The sequence below is a fragment of the Cygnus atratus genome, chromosome Z, assembly GCF_013377495.2.
Source record: "Cygnus atratus isolate AKBS03 ecotype Queensland, Australia chromosome Z, CAtr_DNAZoo_HiC_assembly, whole genome shotgun sequence".
In the NCBI taxonomy this organism is placed as follows: domain Eukaryota; kingdom Metazoa; phylum Chordata; class Aves; order Anseriformes; family Anatidae; genus Cygnus; species Cygnus atratus.
In genome coordinates, this window is record NC_066396.1 from 20012304 (window position 1) to 20028151 (window position 15848).

The window sequence follows — 15848 nt, forward strand, 5'->3', positions numbered from 1 at the left end:
CTAATATCCAATCTAAACCTCCCCTGATGCAACTTGAGGCTGTTTACCCTCGTCTTTATCGCTTCGTACTTGGGAGAAGAGCCTGATCCACACCTTGCTACTACCTCCTTTAAGGTAACTGTAAAGTAAAATGAGGTCTCCCCCAAGCCTCCTTTTCTCCAGGCTAAACAATCCCAGCTCTCTCAGCTGCTCCTCATAATACTTGTTCTCTAGACCAGTCACCAGCCTCGTTGACCTTCTTTGGACAAGTTCCGGCACCTCTATGTCCTTCTTGTAGTGAGACTTTCATGACTATATGAAAGTCCTTTCATGACACTTTTCTATGGACTTGTCCAATGATCTCTTTAAAGTCATATAAAATCTTTCAGTCCACGGCATTCTATAAATATACACAGTTTATCAGAGTTTTCTGCCTTTGCTTTGAATTGGCCACTTGCTAGTTTGACCTGATGTTTCTTAACTGTAATGTTTTGAGAAACAGTGAAAAATTGTCTCGTTACCTGCACTGTACCTCTGTCATATCCCTCCTTTTTCTCAAGGCTGAAATTCTCAAGCTATTTCATTGTTCCAGATACAAAAAGCATTTCACACCTTAGTCATTCCTTGTCACCTTATTTAGTACTCTTTGTAAGTGATACATCCTTTTTTTTTGAGAAATCAGTTCATATTAGCATCATTTAAAAAGTAATATTAGAATGAGATGAAGACAGACAGGATCAAATAAATTCGTCTGAGTCATGCACGTCTACCTCACAGAGTTATCATACCGAGAAAATATAGAAACGTGACAAATCAGCCGGTACAGAAAAACAATTAATCTAGTGTTCACAATAATCACATTGAGACAATTTTATTGACTAATCACTTCAAAAAGAAGGGGGTGAGGAACATAATGTTTATGCCATTTTCTTATTTCATGAACGTTCACTCCAAGTACTATGTGGATTTGCTATTGAGTAAAACCCCAACATAGTCAACACTTACATGCATTAAGCATTTCAGTAGAACAAGCTTGAAATTTTGTGCAAAAAATAAAAAATGCTTGCACATTTACCAGCTGTGTTTCTCACACGGCTTTTTGATACACTGATCTCACGCACCTCAGCTGAGTTCAAAGCTTCATAAAAGTTTGGTGTCACTTTTCAGAACAGAAATGAAAAGAATGACTCACAGATGGCATGAATGTCTTGGTTCTTTTTATTTGTAGTCTGTATGATATATTGTGATCTACTTTCTGGCAAAAGCTTAGCAGGCAGAGGTGTGTGCAGAGCTTTGAATAGACACTGAGTAACTGCACACAAAAATGGAAGGTTGCATATGTAGTTTTACTTATGCTTTTCTCATTTACTTATTCCATTTTGCTGTGCCTGCAAATTAGGTAGATAATTTTGTATGTATTCTTGCCTTCGATTGTTTATTTGCTTCTGTACGGTTCTTTTTCTTTTCTTTTTTTTTTTTTGTTTGTTGTTGTTCTGTGTGTATCCTGCAAATTATTTAAGCACTCATTAGTTTTTAATCGCAAGTTCTGTCATTAGAAGGTAAAATGTATTGTCAAGGCCACAGCCCCTAAGATTGCTGCAGCAGTACAGTCCTGCCCACAGGTCCCAGCCACACTATGTGTGCTCATGCTGCAGCAAGTACTAGGGTAATACAGCACGATCTGTCCCCAGTGTCTGGCCACCTCTGCTGTAAGGTCCTGCTTGTCTCATCCCACCTTTTTGGCTAAGGTTGGTTAAGAGTCTGGGAAATTGATCTCTTGTACCATAGAAATGTTGATGTCCTGCTAAAATGCACTTCTGGCTGTATGTTCTGTCAACCCATTTTCAGGGCAGTGCACCTTCCCCCAGAGTTTCTGTGCCTCCACGTTTCTTGCATCCTGCCACCCAGGATAACCCAGGGCTGGGGAGCACCCAGCACTTCTGACCGTGCCTTAGGGTAGACTCACCTGCTTTGTAAATGTGTCCTGGCACACTGTCTCTCCCAGAGGCCACCAAACAATGTCTGAAAACAAAATCAAATGGGTCCTAAGCAAGGCCTTGCATTCCCTTCTGCAAAGGCAGGCAGAAGCCAGCCTCACGCTGAACTCAGGGTGCCCAGGTCTGCTGCTGAGATGGGCAGGGACACGATCGGTTTCTGAATCCTGTCATGGCTTCAGCACAAGACACCAGGTCTTGTGTCAGAACTGGGGTGAACCTACTTGCCTGTAGGAACTTGGGGTATAAGCGTGAGTTCTGGGAGTATTAAGCATCTATGAGTTTAGGCAATAACTAAAGAGGCGTTTTTAGGGCTCCAATTTTGACATCTAAATCAGGAATCAAGTGGGACTTGGCACCTCAGCACATGGCTTACTAGAACAGCAAGTTCTGTTTTGCCGTTGTGTCTGGCTGGAGGCCGTGGTGCAGAAGGCTAACTTTGCATTAAAAATGAAAATAATTGGTTTGTGCAGGAATATGCCTCTTTCCTATTTCCACCCTTCACTGTTTTTTAGCTCTGTTTAAAAGCCAGATGTTAGTGCCAGAGGAAGGAGACAGACAGCACTGGAAAACACCAGGCTTCTTTTAGTTAAAGCACACACGGGGTATTGGCACAGCAATTGAAGTCTCAGAAGCACCTGTCCCCAGGATGTTTTTTCAACCGGGGGAAATGCCAGCCTGCTGTTGCTTTGATAGACTCCAAGATGCGTTACTTAATGACAAGAGGAGCAAGGGATTGTGTTTGCTCACCAAAAGTCTCATGTGAACAAGCAAAAAAAAATCCTTTGCCACAAATGTAATTTATCTCCCAAATGCACTCTTGCAAAAGGTATCTGGAAGTCACAATCAAAGTCACTGCTCTTTGCTGAGATAGTAATAGCAAAGTCCTCTTTAGGGGTTTAATGTTGTTTTAATACTTTTCTTAAAATATTTTAGCCCTTGAGCTTGTTTGGAGAGCACAGGTCCCATCCAGCTGGCCTGCAAAGCCGAGCACACAGTATGCAGATCTTCTAGCATAGCTGCAGTTGCAGAAGATGCTTTGAAGAACATCAATGGTCACCAACTACTTTCAGCCCCATTCCCTGGGAGAGGTGACCTTTGCAGTGATGCCACTTGTGTCTGTCTTGCAGTTTGAGAGAAGGGTGGAGGTCTCTAGGATATCAGGAGCTCTGAGGAAGTGGACAGCTGAGCAGAGAAGAAAGGTCTTGCAGTTGTCTCGATTGACAGCCTGCAATGTGAATGCAAACCTTTATTAGGTACTATTCACAGCAGGCGTGAAGATAAGTGCCTGTCAGTACCCTCTGAGAGCCAACCACAGAATGCAAACCCAGGAAAATAAGGCACCATTAGCTCCTCTCCTTTATGCAGTATGACATTGTTAAATGATTCATTCCGATGGCTTCCTGGACTTTGCCAGTCATATGCTGCTAAGTTACAAAGTGAGCAGCTTCCTGCAGTCACTTCTTGCTCAGCCATCACAATACTGTATTACTCCTGAAAATATTGGGTTGGACACGCCACTGGAAAGAGCAGCACTAAGGAGCACAGCTCAAGCTTGCCTACACGAAAGGATAGCTATCAAAGGAATGCAGCCTTGAGGACATCTGTTAAACACAGCATAACATCAGGGGGGAGAAATAAAATTGTCTTGGTTATGAACAAACACTCTGAAACCAGAAGGTCTTTCTGATCAACTGGTGAAACACTAACATAGCTCTTGTCTCGATTGGCAGTGGAACTGTGCTTAAAATTGGTTAGCTAGCATGTCCTCTTGATGTCACTTTTTCTCAGGAAAGTGCAGAATGTTCTTCTCTTTGCACACAGCTCTCCTTTCTGTTTTTTTTTCCTTATTTTTCTTGAAAGCAGGCATAAACAAGTTTTAATGAGCTTTGATGAAGGCAGAGAAGGAAAAAAAATCAGGATTTCAGACTGTTCATATGCTTACGAAGGGCTAACTTAACTACTCTGTGTGCTCTGTAGCTCACCAGGTGAGCAACAATAGCATGACAGTGTCCTGGCTGATCCCTGCTGCTGTAGCGTGCTGCAGGGGCTTCTGAGAGCTTGCCAGCTTTCTCTGAGTCAATACCAGAGGTCAGATAAGGAAATGAGACAGAACAGTGTACAGACAGCAAAGGAAAAAGTGAGTGAAACAACAGCAAAGGGTTTTAGATGATGCATCTTGCTGCATCTTCCACACACAATGTTCTTATGGTCAGACAGCACTTTGATATTTTGGATCTTGTCATTTTCTGCTCCATTCTGCCTTTCCTACCCATTTGCCTCTTGGGTTTTGTCATATCTTTGTAGTTATCTGCTCTGCTCAGTCTCTTCCACTTCTGCAGTACAGATCATCATGGGTGGTGGGAACATGCTGTTCTTTGAGCTCTGCTGCCCTCAGCATCACCAGGGAGTTGCCTCACTTCAGCCTCATACTCACACAAAAAGTCTTTATTCTCAGTTAATAACAAGCAGCAGGAAAAACAAACAAACAAAAAAATACAAATAAAAAAACCCCACTGAAGACAGTATTAAAAGGCATAGATTTGAAGCCATCAAACACAGGCATTTTAGAAACTCACGGTCTCTAAGCACTATTAGTGAAATATTTGAAAAATGAGTCAGGAGGAGAGGAAAGGTCACTGGGAAAAACATCTGCAAATTATTCCGTAACAAAATGAAAAGCAAACAAAATTCGGGAGGTTGTACATCTTTCCACTTTGTTCTGAAATATTTTTTCTAGACATACTCTGCTAGGTGAAAATGCCCCCTATCTCTTTGTAACTGTTCTACAGACATTCAGGCACAGGGCTTCTGTTAAAAATAAATAAATGAAATCTTTGCTGAAGGTAATACATGGGAAATTGAATCTTTGTGCAGGATGGATGAGATCCTCTGTTGCAAGGGTCATAGAATCATAGAATCATTTAGGTTGGAAAAGACTTTCAAGATCACCAAGTCCAACTATCCACTTAACACTGCAAGTCTACCACAAAACCATGTCCCTAAGCACCACATCCACATGTCTTAAATACCTCCAGGGATGCTGACTCCACCATTTCCCTGGGCAGCCCATTGCAATGCCTAAGCAGCCCGTCTGTGAAGAAATTCTTCCTGATATCCAATGTAAACCTCCCCTGGAGAACCTTGAGGCTGCCACCTCACATCCTATCACTTGTCACCTGAGAGAAGAGCCTGACACCCACCTTGCTACCACTCCATTTCAGGTAGTTGTAGAGGGCGATGAGGTGTCCCTTCAGCCTCCTTTTCAGCAGATGAGACAAGCCCGGTTCCCTCAGCCTCTCCTCATAGGTCTTCTTTTCTAGGCCCTTCAGCAGCTTTGCTGCTCTTCTCTCAATGCATTCCAGCAACTCAATGTCCTTCTTGTAGCGAGGGGCGCCAAAGTGAACACAGTGCTCAAGGTGCCTTTTGTCTCACCAGGACAGAGTACAGAGGGACAGTCCCTTCCCTAGTCCTGCCGGCCAGACTGCTTCTGGTGCAGGCCAGGGGGCTGTTGGCTCTCTTGGCCAGCCAGACACACAGCTGTCTCATGTCCATCGGGCTGTTGACCAGCACCCCCAGGTCCTTTTCTGCCAGGCAAGTTTTCAAGCCTTTTTCAGGCTTGTTCCCCAAGCCTGTACTACTGCAAGGGGTCGTTATGCCCCAAATGTTGTACCCAGCATTTAGCCCTGTTGAATGCCATACAGCTGGACATGGCCCATTGATCTAGCCTATCGAGATCCCTCTGCAGGGCCTTCCTAGCTTCAACCAGATCAACAATCCTGCCCAACCTGGTGTCATGGGCAAACTCAGTGAGGGTGCACCTGATCCCCTCATCAAGATGGTTGATGAAAATGTTAAACAAAACTGGCTCCAGTACAGAGCCCTGCAGTGGTGTCTTCAGCTGCGTTAGATGAGATTCTCAGAACTGTTCTGCTGAATTCTTGTAATCCAGCTCGTCCTATGGCACCTCTCCAGTACATGCCATGATCAGTTGGAAGTGATTATTTTAAAATGCGCACAAACCATTTCTTGACTGGCTACAAAAGGCTGTTCTGTGTGATCCTTTCTGCATCTGCAGGAACAGTTTCTACAGGCCATCTATAATTATCTTACCCATGTGCAGCTGAATCCATTCTACAGTAGAAGCTGCCTATGGGGAACCTACTGGAACAGCCATGTTCTCAACACAGGGTATTACAAAACATGTAAGCATAGTGCCTATCAGCTGGCCTGTGCACAGCTAGGACTGTTCAGGGGAATCTCCAGGAGTGACTAAATTCCCACCTGTACAGTTCCTGTAAAGAACAAGGCAAATATTTTGTTGTGGAAGAAGCTGGGAGTTCGGTCACCTTGTCATGGGTCACTGCATTGTTCCAAATCAGTGTATCATCTCATCTTTGCTGAGTCTAACTGGGGAGGTCCTTGATCACCCAGGAAACTGAGGACTAAGCAGATACACAATGTGTACACAGGCAAAGCCTGATAACCAGCTATAGCACTACCGTAACAATAATTTCCTACTTATATCAAAATCATAACCAAAATACCATATACTTCATTACAGCTGTGATATCTATTTTTATTTGAATAAATATTTTTTGTTCTTGAACACTCTATAAGCCACATTCTACTTGCAAAGAGGGGGGCCTCTTTGTTTTTCGTAGTGTTTTTATGTAGAAAGTCCTTACTGTGGTAGTGGATCTGTTCTCTTGATTCTGTCTGTGTTATAGTATTTCCTGACATAGGAGTCCTCTCTTCTTTGTGACACTTTTCTTTTGCTTTTCTGCTTCCTCTGTCCAGATCTTGTCTACCTGTCTTACCTGCCATTTCATGATCATCTCTTGTGCTAGGTATTCTGTGTTCTTGTTAAAACCTGCTCCCCTTAGAAATGTCTTAATTTATTCTTCTTGTCATCTTCTCTAAGGCTTTAGTGTTGCAACTCTCAAATATACCCCCATTGTCCCTCAACCCTTCTGCCCTCTTGTCCTGCTTGTATCTTCCTCCTTCTCCTCTTTCTGTCTACACAGCCTCAAATAGTGAGGGTATAGTGCTTATACTATCCCTTTCTTATGCCTCTCATATCTTTTCTTATCCCTTTCTTATATCACTGTTACCCGTACAATAAGATATTTATTTATTTATTTATTTTCTGCTTGAAAGATATTGTAGCTGGCAAGGAATGGAATATTTACTAAAGCAACAGTCTTGTTGGGGGTTAGTTTAGGCACTAAACCCCCTTTTTCACTTCATGCTCAGCTTTCAACTCTGTTTACTTATTTGAGAAGAAAAAGAGCAGAAGCATGCAATGGGCACAAGTGCTGTCCTATTACACGTGGGATCATGGGAGGTGACAGAGCTGGATGATGTTCAGGCTAGAGAGCTGTTATCTAAAGAGCAATAATTATATTCTGTCACAGCTGTGCCTTGTTTGTACCGTAAATACAGTGTGATGTTCTCAGCATCCCAGGGAGTGGCTCCTGATTTTATGCCATTTTATTGAAGTTATGACCAATCCAAGTGTTCTGGATTCAGCTTGCACAAGCACAGCAAGCACCTGCTTCTGGTCAGAGTAGTCTGACTGCCACTGCTCAGGTTCCTCATAGAGTCTGAGATAACGGCCTTCAGTCATCCCCTTGGATTACAGTGCAGACATACTCTTGAAATCAAATCTATCTTCTTTGGAACAGCTGCTTTTCTTCTGCTTCCCATGGAGCAGATGTTAAGAGCTCTGGGAAGATCTGACTGTATTGCTGTGTTACAGAATCACAGCTGAGTTTCAACACAGAGCACTGAGAATGTGGAGGACCCTTTTTCCCCCTTGCAGTCCCCAACAGATCTGAAAAGTTTTCTCCTGAAGGGAGTGCTGCAGAAGCACTGAAGCCACCACCAAGTGAGGTTACATTGGCTTTCCACATTTTCCTTCCCTTTTAGAGGAAAGGTGTTGTGTGAGCCCAGCTAAGCTATAACAAACAAATGGTTTGAGACAAAGATTCAAACCAACTCCCAGTGTATGATTTCTGTATGTCGTCTTTTACCCACAGTTTTCCTGCTTTCCAGATAAATGTAGAAAGGAAAAGTTTTCAAGCTAACGTATCCTCATGCCTGGAAGATTATCCTAGCACTTCTTGCTGATATTATTAGAAGTTGTCTGACTAAATCTCTGTTACAATGTTTGTACCTCCAGGGGTTTATTATTGAAACTACCTACAAGTACTAACTTTGGCCTGTGTTTAGCTCCTATGCATCTAAATAATTTAGCACTTTGTGACATTTCAGAAAAAGGCACCTTATATAAACTAAAAATATGAAGAATATTCAGAACACAGAATTTGCATTTGTTATTGGCTCATGCTGAGTTATCTTGCCAAGTTAAATATAATTATCTTCTGTAGATCTAAGCTAGTACTCAACCACTTACCTGGTTATAGGACTGTGCATATGTGCATTATATCCTGTTTATCGAATATATGGAACTAATATTATCTGAGTAGCTGAATTTAAATTTCAAGTAGCTTTGGAAATAGAAGATTAGCCCACACCTGACATTAAAAAAAAAAAAAAAAAAAAAAAACAGGAAAGGAAAGGAAAGGAAAGGAAAGGAAAGGAAAGGAAAGGAAAGGAAAGGAAAGGAAAGGAAAGGAAAGGAAAAAAGAAAAGAGGAAGAAGGAAAGAAAAAAAGAAAAGCTGTTTTCTGCCTTTCTGCCAAGAGTTTGAAGTTAATGACATTTTCTTACTAAATGTGGTGGTAGCTGCACATTGCTTTTCAGCATTAATCAGAATGAATCAAAATAGTTCAGAAAATGTAAAGCTTTTCTTGCAGTTAAAATTTTCACTGATAGATTTTCAGTGGATTAGATATTTTGTAAACTCTCTTAATATTGAAACCTGAGGCAGTGGAAAGACAGAAGTAGGAGAAACTTCTGTATTAACAAGGAGTCCTCATGTGGGCAATGTAGTAACTATGAGACGAGATGGAGCATGGTGTGTGTGTGTGGTGGTTGGGGTGGGGTGTGGGGGGGAGGCTTAGTAAATAAATAAACAAGCAAGCAAACAAACAAACAACTAAAAAAGGAAAAGAAATTGCAAAGAAATACAGAATAGGGAAGACTCAGCACTGGCAGAAACCTCTGGTAGAAGGATTATAGACTGACCAGCAAGTTGCAAACCTGGAAGAAGGCAGGTGTGGGAGATAACACTTGGGACAAATCAGGGCAGAGAACAGGGCTTAGGAAAGCCAGCTCTGATCCTTACAGGCTTCTATGTTCATGTTAGCTCTGACTGTTACCTTTGGGGTAATCATTGGGAATGGATAGATAAAAGTCTTTCTATATAAATGAATTAAGGACAAAAAAGAACAACAAATAATTTGTTTATTAGTTTAGTTTGGTGGCTGAGGGTTCATGTTTTGCTCCACAGATTTACCTTTATTTCAAGTAGGTACCAAACAAAGCTTTGCTTGCCTTATCTGCCTTTTTACCTTTTTGTTTCCCAATAGAGTCATCTGTTTTTGCACCAGGTTAATGACACAATGGAAATGGCTTTTTCCAGGTGAATAATGCTCAGAGGAGCTTAATAGCTAGAGATGGAACAGTAGATTATTCCTTCACAATGGCTGCATATAGAGAGCATTTCTAAATTAATACTATTCTCAAATTGGTGTCAGTTTTTAGATTAAATTGTTTTAAAGTAGAATATGTTTAAGGGAATGTATTTGGGCCAGTCTTGATTTTATCTGACTTTGTATAAAGCAAATAACACTAATGTAGTTACTCTGATTGTGGTACAATTTTAACTGCTCTTGCAAAATCACTGTTTTATGTGTGTGCTCTCATATGTTTACTTTCTGTGTGTCACATCACTCTTCTTTGCCCAAGAGAAGTTTGTGTGCTTATTGGAGATAACGCAATATACATCAAACTTACAAATGTTGTTTATTTTCTTAGGTTTTGAATTTTTTGAAGCAAGTGCCAAGGACAACATTAATGTCAAGCAAACGTTTGAGCGACTCGTGGATATCATCTGTGACAAAATGTCAGAAAGCCTGGAGACAGATCCCACCATTGCTGCTGGCAAGCAGAACACACGACTAAAGGACACCCCTCCGCCACAGCAACCCAACTGTGGCTGTTAATGCAGCTATCAACAAAGGCAGCTCCAGTGCATTCTGTTGCCAATAGAGTATTTATGAATGGTCTATATGCCTTTATTTATACTGTCTTATTAATTTATTTGGGAGAAAAGTCTTTTATTCTACATCAGCAACTTGTTGAGTATGTGTATAGAAATGTTATTAGTTTGAAAGGATGATCAATTTTTAGCATCTGGCTTTTGCATGCAAGATGGCTATTATTTTCTCTTTTCTTTTTGCTGTTTTACATTACACTTACTTCAGCTGGTGACATGCCCTCAGACCATGTTTACCTAGAATTGACTTGCTTCATCAGTTTCAAATTTTAGAGTTGAATCCTTAGGGTAGTATGTAAGGTATTTTAGAATAAGCTTCCCGATGCCATTTATATTTCCTCCTGACTGAAAATCAATTTAGAAATATCGCTTTAAAGAGCCAATCACTCATTCTGTCTGGATCATCTGTATAAGGTACACTTACTAGAGCATACTGCCTTGACAAGTCTGGGCTCAGTAAGTTACACATCATGGCTGCTCGTAAATTGCAGAAGTTAGAAGGAACAAACCTCCAACCTTCGTGGACCCTAAGCCACCAGACATCCCTTTGAGATTCCAACTGGATGTGGGTGTTCAGTGCAGGTCCTCAGAGATATCAGGTACTTGATCCTGTCTAGCTAGTTAATACATTTACATTCCTGTGGGACCTGCATATCTATCTAACACCTTTCTGGAACTTTACTTCTCCTTCCACCATACAGAGACCCTGGTAGTATCTGTCCCAGTGGAGGAGGGTTGACCAGCTCTTTACATTTCCACCTGAATTAAGATATTAAACACCCATTACTGATATTACCCCTGAAACAGCCAAATCCATTTTGCTTAGTTGTTCATAGCCAAAAACTGTCGTGTCATACTGCTGTCAAACCGACACACTTAAGCTTTCAGGAATTTCATCTCCCATTCAGTCAGTCAGGCAGCCACCACCATACTGGCTGCAAATACCTTTATTTTGCTCAGACCTATTGTAGAAGTGCTGCTGATGTCAGTGAGCTGGAGTTTGATCTCATTTTTACTTTGATGAGGGTATCTTTTTTTGACAAGGCAACCAGAAATTTCCAAAATTTTCAAAAGTTCTAGGAGTAATAAATATTATTTCTGAAGTTAGTCTGAATATATCTATAAAATCAGGAAAAGGCTGTGAAATACACAATCAACAAAAGGCAGGACAAAGCACACAAATTCTATTTTTATAAAGTGTTAAAAATAGTCATATTTGACAATTTTAAAAAGTACTCTAGTAATTGGTTGGAGTTTCTTACATCTATGCCCTATAGTGCTTTGTACAGCTGCTTTATTTGAGTCACAGTGACATTTTTAAACTAAATTGCATAATTGAGAAAGCATTAACTGTTTTATTGTTCCTATTAGACAGGCTTTAGGACAGGGCTGACTTTTCTCAGGCTGTCTGCAACAGGAAAAAATAGGAAGACAAAAAATGGAAAGTAACAAATGGTACTGAAAACTGCTTGAAACTGCAAAGAAATCCTTCTATACACATTCATTTTTCAAAGGTAATTTATATAAGCTCCTGAAGGATAGGAAAATGGCCACTTTTATTTATTTATTTATTTATTTATTTTTACTGGCTAAATACACAACATAAACTTTAACATAGTGAAAATGACTTTCAAACAAGGCATATAGGCACATGCAAAATGGATATGCCACCAGGGGGCTACACTGGCTGCCTAATTCAAATTAAAAGATGTTCTTTCTTCAGTCTAGGGTTTAAACCATGTCTGTCCTGTTAACTAGCTTCCTTAAACACCTATTTTTCTAGTAGACAAAGAGGCTGAGCATTCACATGCTTGATTTTACAAAGAAAAAGTAAAAACTGCTTTCCTCTTTGGATCAGTGAGCAGTCAGCTAGAAGAGGCAGATGCTACCCCAACCATAACCCTGCCTCTCTATGGGGATAATGCTTTTCTCTCTCCTGTCTAAGACAGCACACTGATAACTGTGTTGAGAGACTTTCAATGATACCTCTTCACCCACTAGGCACCAGCTGCTTTGAAAAAAGAAGTGGTAAGAAACCAAGGGAGATTTGTGTGAGATTGCAGCCAGTTCTCTGCCCTATGCTTTGTGCTTGCTGCAGAAAAGCGAGCAGGGAAGCCTTGAGATAACACTTATCTGCAGCCCTCAGCCCTTTAGAAAAGGTGTAGGCAAAGCAAGGTAAGGAGAAAGGAGGACATCACTACATCTTATAAAAGCTTGGGCATGTCCTGAATAATGCAACACTGCTACAAGTGCAAATATTCAGCTTTGCTCTGGGGTGCTGGCTTCAAAACGGCTATGTCCTGTGCACACTGTAACAAGGTAAAAAGCTCACAAGACACCTTGCTACAGCCACACCTTGATTGTACTCCATTGCAATGAATTCCAGACTCTCACTGCCTCTTTGTGACAATGTAGTTTTTAGTCAGTGGTGGTAGTACATTATCAGCATATATATTTTTAAAGAAGTTGAGCGATAGATAAATTATTCTTTACTTGTATGGGATGAATTAATTGCTTTCCATTTTGCATCAAGGAACTGGTCAGAAGAGTAACAACAAAATTAGAGAGTAAGATTTTCTCCTTCCCTTTTCTGAGACAAATAAAATGCCAGGCTTCCAACATGTCTGATATTCTGCATGGGATGGGAAGGATGGGGAAAGAAGCTGCCAGAGCTGCTCATCAGACTGCCAGCCATGTGTTGTGAGGAAAAGGCTCACCTGAAGTAGGAGTGCAGTCACTAGACAAGAACTCCTAGGATCTTTGTATTAACACTCAGACTTTATAATAGAATTCAGAATTAGTCAGATTAATTAAAATTAATTTTTAATGTGTTCACATCAGATCCTTGGAGGTTTTCAAGACCAGACTGGATAAAATTCTGAGCAACCTGCTTTGACCTCTCAGTTGGCACTGGTTTGAGGAGGAGGTTGTGCTGGATGACCTGCTGATGTCCCATCCAACCTGCTTTAGCCTACCAGCCCTTCCTCTGAAATTGGAAATGCCTAGATGTTTGAGTATAACTGTAGTGAACAATCAGGGTTACCTATGGTTGGAAAAATAGGTTTTGATTTTCCATCCAGTAGAATGAATTGGCTTTTGAGAAGCATGATAATCTCAGTACTTCACCTTCCTCAGCTGGGACCTGGCTATTGCAGAGGAACACAGACAGAAAGGCTTTTGGAAGTAACTTACTATCCGTTCCCCAGGCATTCTAAAATTTTAGTTTGAGTTCTAGGGGAACAAGCAGGAGTGGGATTTTCATTCTGCTGACAATTATGGCTTGGCCTGTTTCATAGTGTAGGATGTCCAACTGAATCCTGTGTCATTATAATTCAGCTCCAATTGACTTCTGTGATAGAACTGCAAATTTCTTAAATGTGAGCAGAGGTACATTAATACTGAGCCCTTTGGAAATCCCATCACAACCTAACCAAGGACCAAAATTTAAACAACCAGTGGATCATTCTTCATAGATTCCAGTAGTCGCTGATTGTGCATTAGTAATGGGAGGAGACAGAAGCAGGGTTTGGTTAGATCCCTGATCTAAACACTGTTGTGGTACAGTTCTGTCAAGAAAAAGAATCAGGCCAAAAAAAAAAAAAAAAAAGATTTACTGTATTTGTAACAAGAGCTCTGGATCATTAAATTGAAAACCTGGGACAAGATATGCAAAACTATTTTCAGCCTCATCACAATTTTTGGTGAAAAAATACTTATACAATTTGCATTAATTTGTTGTCACTCTCAGCACAGAAATAGGACTGATTGTCATGGAGCTTTACTGGTCCATCCACAGATGACCTTTTCAGCCAAAATGTAGGTCAATTGATGAGATACAGCAGTTGACACACAAAGCGTATTGCATTTTTGAGAGTCTAGATGCCTCTTGACAGAGGGTCCTGAGCTCCATAGTGCCAGATGAACTATCACTGCACAATCCATTTTCCAAATTACAATCTAGACTAATGCTTTTAGCAGCAGGGTAATCCTGTGCATGGATAATACACCAGCCTTAACATGCTCTGATAGTGTCTTGCTTGCTGCATGGTCAAACTTGTTTTCAGAAAATTCCTTGGGATAGCACACAGGAGCACAGGATGTGACCAGCTCCTGCAGTGCCTGGTGTCACCGACCAACCAGACAGCTAGCAAGCCTTGTTGGGTTCAACCTTCAGATGCATGTTTTTGATTCTGATAAGAGTTCATGTTCACAAGCATTTTGGTCCTTACGGCGCAGCTAACTTACTACTCTACATTTTTTGTTCTTGCTGCTGTTTTTTCTTTATTTTGACCTGTTTGTTTGGTGTTTGGAATACTTATGAAGTAGCCTGATTTTCTGTCCAAAAATACTCTTTCTCTCAGAACAGCTGTGTATGTGACTGTTACCTGGAACTGTTTGTTCCTCTGTGCTTATACTTAATGTGATGCCTAGAGAAACTACCTGAGCAACTACATCTCTGTGGCCTTTCCAGAGCATCAGTCTGAAAGATTAAGTGTTCTTCCCAGTCTGCTCAGGTCTGTATATTCAGCTGTACCACCTGCAACTTCTTCATTTTAGGAAAGAAGTGCTATTTCATGGTACACAAAATCTGCGGGAGTTTGATCCTAACTTTGAGAATGCTTTCAGTTTAATTGTCAATTCTAGAGGAAAAAAAATGGTGGTACAAATTCTGCACCTGATGATGATGCCTTTGTTTTTGCAACAGCAGATGAGAGATGCTGCATTTGCATTCCAGAAGAACCCCCCACAAAACAATCCCTCCCCTAAACTATACTTTTGTATATATGCTCGGGAAGGGCAAGCTTTCTTACTTGCATATTTAAGGGCATCAACTAAATTACTGTTCTGCTGATTGACTGTTAGGACAGTTTCCTCCTTGGCCTGTTTCTTAGACACACAGCTTTTGAACCTAGTTCCTCTTTAGAATGACAGATTTAGCAGTTTAAGACCATGAGTATGTAAATCCTCACAGATGAACCCTCGGGGGTGTGAAGCAACATGTCTTCACTTATGCCAACAGGAACTAAAGTTTTGTTGATTTACACCATTTAATCCATACACATAGTCTCTTCAGTACAGACTGACTCCAGATGCCCCAAGACTCACCATTTGTTGAGTGTCATTTAAAGAGGCAACTCAGTTCAATTATTTGAATGATTTTCACCAGTTTTGTTTATTAAGAAGGGGTAAATGCAGTTTATCTTTGCAATGTAAGCTTTTTTCCTTTTTTTTTTTTTTTTTTAATTCCCCTTCCTTTATTTTACTTTGTTTATATGGGGATGTTCATTGAATCACAAACTGTAACTACACACAAGTAGTATGCATATTGAAGTGGTATGTCTTTGAAGCTTACTCAGTTCCTACTGCTACTTATTCAAGTGCAGTGCAGAATTCCCTAAATGCCACAGTGGAATTTATCCGGAACTTCTCATTAACACCAGAAATCAGATGGGTTACGTCTGCAGACCATAGGATTATTTACTGTGGTTGCAGCAGGTGTAGGTGGCTTATCATTTATAGAGTGAATTACCTGGAATTTGATTTGGCTGGGGGAAAGTGGAAGTCCAGTAACTTCAGGATCATGCATACCATGCAGAAATGAAAGCTAGGGATTGCTTACCACTTCTGGCGATAAATTTCCTTTAGTAATTCTGACATGTACCTGCAATTAGTCTTAAATGAACTGTTTGT

The 15848-nt window shown here is 40.7% G+C and overlaps 1 protein-coding gene across 1 annotated transcript in view; it reads left to right on the forward strand.

Annotated features, from left to right (window-relative positions):
* The window catches only part of RAB3C (RAB3C, member RAS oncogene family), a 140025-nt gene extending 126279 nt beyond the window's left edge, over positions 1-13746 (forward strand). Inside the window, exon 5 of the mRNA XM_035553459.2 lies at positions 9917-13746. Coding sequence (XP_035409352.2) covers positions 9917-10104 — 188 coding nt within the window. The 3' untranslated portion in view covers positions 10105-13746. The remainder of the gene's footprint in view (positions 1-9916) is intronic.
* The last annotated feature ends 2102 nt before the right edge of the window (positions 13747-15848 follow it).